Here is a 3,293-nt window from a genome sequence, read left to right as displayed (position 1 = left end):
GGCCCTGGGGGGGGTGGGTCGGGGAAGGGGCTTCGTGAGGCGCCTGGGGAGCAAAGAGGTTGGTGGAGGTGAAATTCTGGCACTTGGAGGAGCTGCTTGGGCCTTCATGAGTTGCCACGAGTCCGTCAGCAGGTTGGATGGAGCCCCCCGGTGCTTGGATGAGAAGGTGGTGGCTGCTGAGCCCCTGGGAGCAGGTTTAGTACCCGGTGTCCTCCAAGATCACCGGTGAGGGGGGAGTGGGAGGGGAAGGAGGAGCTGCAGCAGCTCGAGGGGCCTGTGGGGGAAGGTCCAGCTCATCCTCTGCGTTGGATCCATTTGGTACCAACTGGATGGAGTCTGCACGTGTCCTCTCTTTGCACAGATGATGTTGAAGGTGGAGTTTTCTTCCCACAGGTCAGCAGATCAGGAAGTTAATTAAGGATGGGCTGATCATCCGCAAACCGGTGACCGTTCACTCCCGGGCCCGGTGCAGGAAGAACACCCTGGCCCGCAGGAAGGGCAGGCACATGGGCATTGGTGAGTGCTGCATCCCAGGAATGGCCTTTCTCCATGCTGTGTGGTCCCCCTGGGAGCTCACCCTGAGGAACACTCTTCCAAGAGTCTCGTGGTAGGGCTTAAAAACACAGTTTGTCCATCAATAGTTTTCTTCTTAGAGAGGGGGATGAAACGCCCCAGACAAAGCACCTCATGGTGCAATTTGCAGAAGCTGGGCCTTGTTCTCATGCCATTTTCCCTCCCCAGGTAAGAGGAAGGGCACAGCCAACGCTCGCATGCCCGAGAAGGTGACCTGGATGAGGAGGATGAGGATCCTGAGGCGCCTGCTCCGCAGATACCGGGAGTCCAAGAAGATCGACCGCCACATGTAAGGCTGCTCTGCCAGCCCCCCTGCCTGCACCACGAGGCCTTTGTGGGCAGACTGGGGGGAATAAAGCCTCTCTGGGAGGTACAGCACTGGGGGAGCTGCACAGGTGGTGGCTGCGGAGCCCCTGGGAGCAGGTTTAGTACCCGGTGTCCTCCAAGATCACCGGTGAGGGGGGAGTGGGAGGGGAAGGAGGAGCTGCAGCAGCTCGAGGGGCCTGTGGGGGGAGATCCAGCTCATCCTCTGCGTTGGATCCATTTGGTACCAACTGGATGGAGTCTGCACGTGTCCTCTCTTTGCACAGATGATGTTGAAGGTGGAGTTTTCTTCCCACAGGTCAGCAGATCAGGAAGTTAATTAAGGATGGGCTGATCATCCGCAAACCGGTGACCGTTCACTCCCGGGCCCGGTGCAGGAAGAACACCCTGGCCCGCAGGAAGGGCAGGCACATGGGCATTGGTGAGTGCTGCATCCCAGGAATGGCCTTTCTCCATGCTGTGTGGTCCCCCTGGGAGCTCACCCTGAGGAACACTCTCCCAAGAGTCTCGTGGCAGGGCTTAAAAACACAGTTTGTCCATCAATAGTTTTCTTCTTAGAGAGGGGGATGAAATGCCCCAGACAAAGCACCTCATGGTGCAATTTGCAGAAGCTGGGCCTTGTTCTCATGCCATTTTCCCTCCCCAGGTAAGAGGAAGGGCACAGCCAACGCTCGCATGCCCGAGAAGGTGACCTGGATGAGGAGGATGAGGATCCTGAGGCGCCTGCTCCGCAGATACCGGGAGTCCAAGAAGATCGACCGCCACATGTAAGGCTGCTCTGCCAGCCCCCCTGCCTGCACCACGAGGCCTTTGTGGGCAGACTGGGGGGAATAAAGCCTCTCTGGGAGGTACAGCACTGGGGGAGCTGCACCGTGGTCATCCCAGCAGCTCTGCAGACAAGCTCTTGCCTCCTCCTCCTCAGGAGGAGCCAGTGCAGCCCCCTCCAGAGCCACCCTGCTCCTCCCCGCGCCCTGGTGGTCACTGCTGCTTGGAGCTGGGGGTGCCTGGGAGCTGCCTGCTGGTTTGATCTCCTGGGCAGCCTCGTTAACCCATCCCCTTCTGCTCCCCTAGGTACCACAGCCTGTACCTGAAGGTGAAGGGCAACGTGTTCAAGAACAAGCGGATCCTGATGGAGCACATCCACAAGCTCAAGGCAGACAAAGCTCGCAAGAAGCTCCTGGCGTAAGTGTTGCCTCTAAAACCTCCAGCCTTGCAGGGTGTGGAGAAGTTTTGGTTTTAAATGACTCCACAGGTAGGTCATTCCAGGCTCTGTCTGGAGTCTGGGTGGAGAATTGAGCCCCAGCTGGGACAGGCTGGCTTGGAGTGGGGCCTGGTTACTCATGGAGCTGGAAGCTGGTTGATCTGGTGTTTCCTGGGTCAGAAAACAAGTGACAGGGGGGAGGCAGCAAAGCCAGGGGGTTGTTCCCAGTGCCCGGTGACAGACCCAGCTTGGTGCCACTGGCAGCTGGGGGGGATGTGAGCTGGAGCACATCCCAAACTCCTGGCATTGCTTACAGGGACCAGGCTGAAGCTCGCAGGTCCAAGACCAAGGAGGCGCGGAAGCGCCGCGAGGAACGTCTGCAGGCCAAGAAGGAGGAGATCATCAAGACCCTCTCCAAGGAGGAGGAGACCAAGAAGTAGAGGCTGCCAGGCTTGTGTACATATTGTTTCCATCAAGGAGTGTTCAATAAAAGCTCCAGGACTCCTCCCACTGCCTCCCGTGCTCTCCTTTCTAGGGTTTCTGGAACCGGAGGGACAGGAGGGTGGGGCTGGTTCTGCCTGGTTTGTTGGGAACCAAACCAGCCCCCAGCCTGTGTGTGGCCACGTCCAGGGTGACCTGATGCTCAGCTGGGGGGGACCAGCTGTGGTGGCCTCGAGGGTGGTAGAGGGGACCAACATGTCCCCAGGGGGGGGTACAGGGTGTGTGACAGGGCCTCAGGAACAGCCCCTGGGGGAAAGTGGGTTCCCAGGGAGCTGGGGGCCACCGAAGGGGGCCACACTCAGCCCCCACACCGGCAGGCTCAGGCCAAGACTGGCAGGGGGCTCTGAGGGGTTCTCTGCAGCCCCAGAACACATGGGGCAGGGAAGGGGGGGCTGCACAACCCCCCAGCCCCAGTGTGAGGGCTTTGGAGCCAAAGCTCACAGCAGGGAGCCCCCCCCCACAAGAAGGTCCAGATCCCCCTGGATACCCCACACTTACCCAAGCAGCTCTTCACCAATCCAGGCCCCTGGCACTGGGGACCATCCATGCAGGTGGGGACAATGTGTATGTGTCCTTCCCACCAGCTCTGCCCCCTCCCTGGCACCAGCCAGGGCTTTGTAGATGGGGGGACACACGTTCCCCACCCCCAGGAAACAGCCGAGACCCTCCCACCTCATCACACAGGTGATGGCAC

At 59.8% G+C, this 3,293-nt stretch overlaps 1 protein-coding gene across 1 annotated transcript; it reads left to right on the top strand.

The window, feature by feature from the left end:
• Positions 1 to 393: 393 nt before the first annotated feature.
• On the top strand, positions 394 to 2,606 carry RPL19 (ribosomal protein L19; the record flags this gene model as incomplete). The annotated part of the gene is made up of 6 exons (XM_009998095.1): positions 394 to 516; positions 742 to 862; positions 1,176 to 1,318; positions 1,544 to 1,664; positions 1,969 to 2,079; positions 2,415 to 2,606. Coding segments are annotated over 6 exons (743 nt in total), but the record flags the coding sequence as incomplete, so codon positions are not given.
• Positions 2,607 to 3,293: the final 687 nt, after the last annotated feature.

Source organism: Chaetura pelagica, unplaced genomic scaffold (genome assembly GCF_000747805.2).
Source record: "Chaetura pelagica isolate M959 unplaced genomic scaffold, ChaPel_1.0 scaffold1420, whole genome shotgun sequence".
NCBI lineage: Eukaryota > Metazoa > Chordata > Aves > Apodiformes > Apodidae > Chaetura > Chaetura pelagica.
This window is presented reverse-complemented; position numbering and strand designations above follow the sequence as displayed.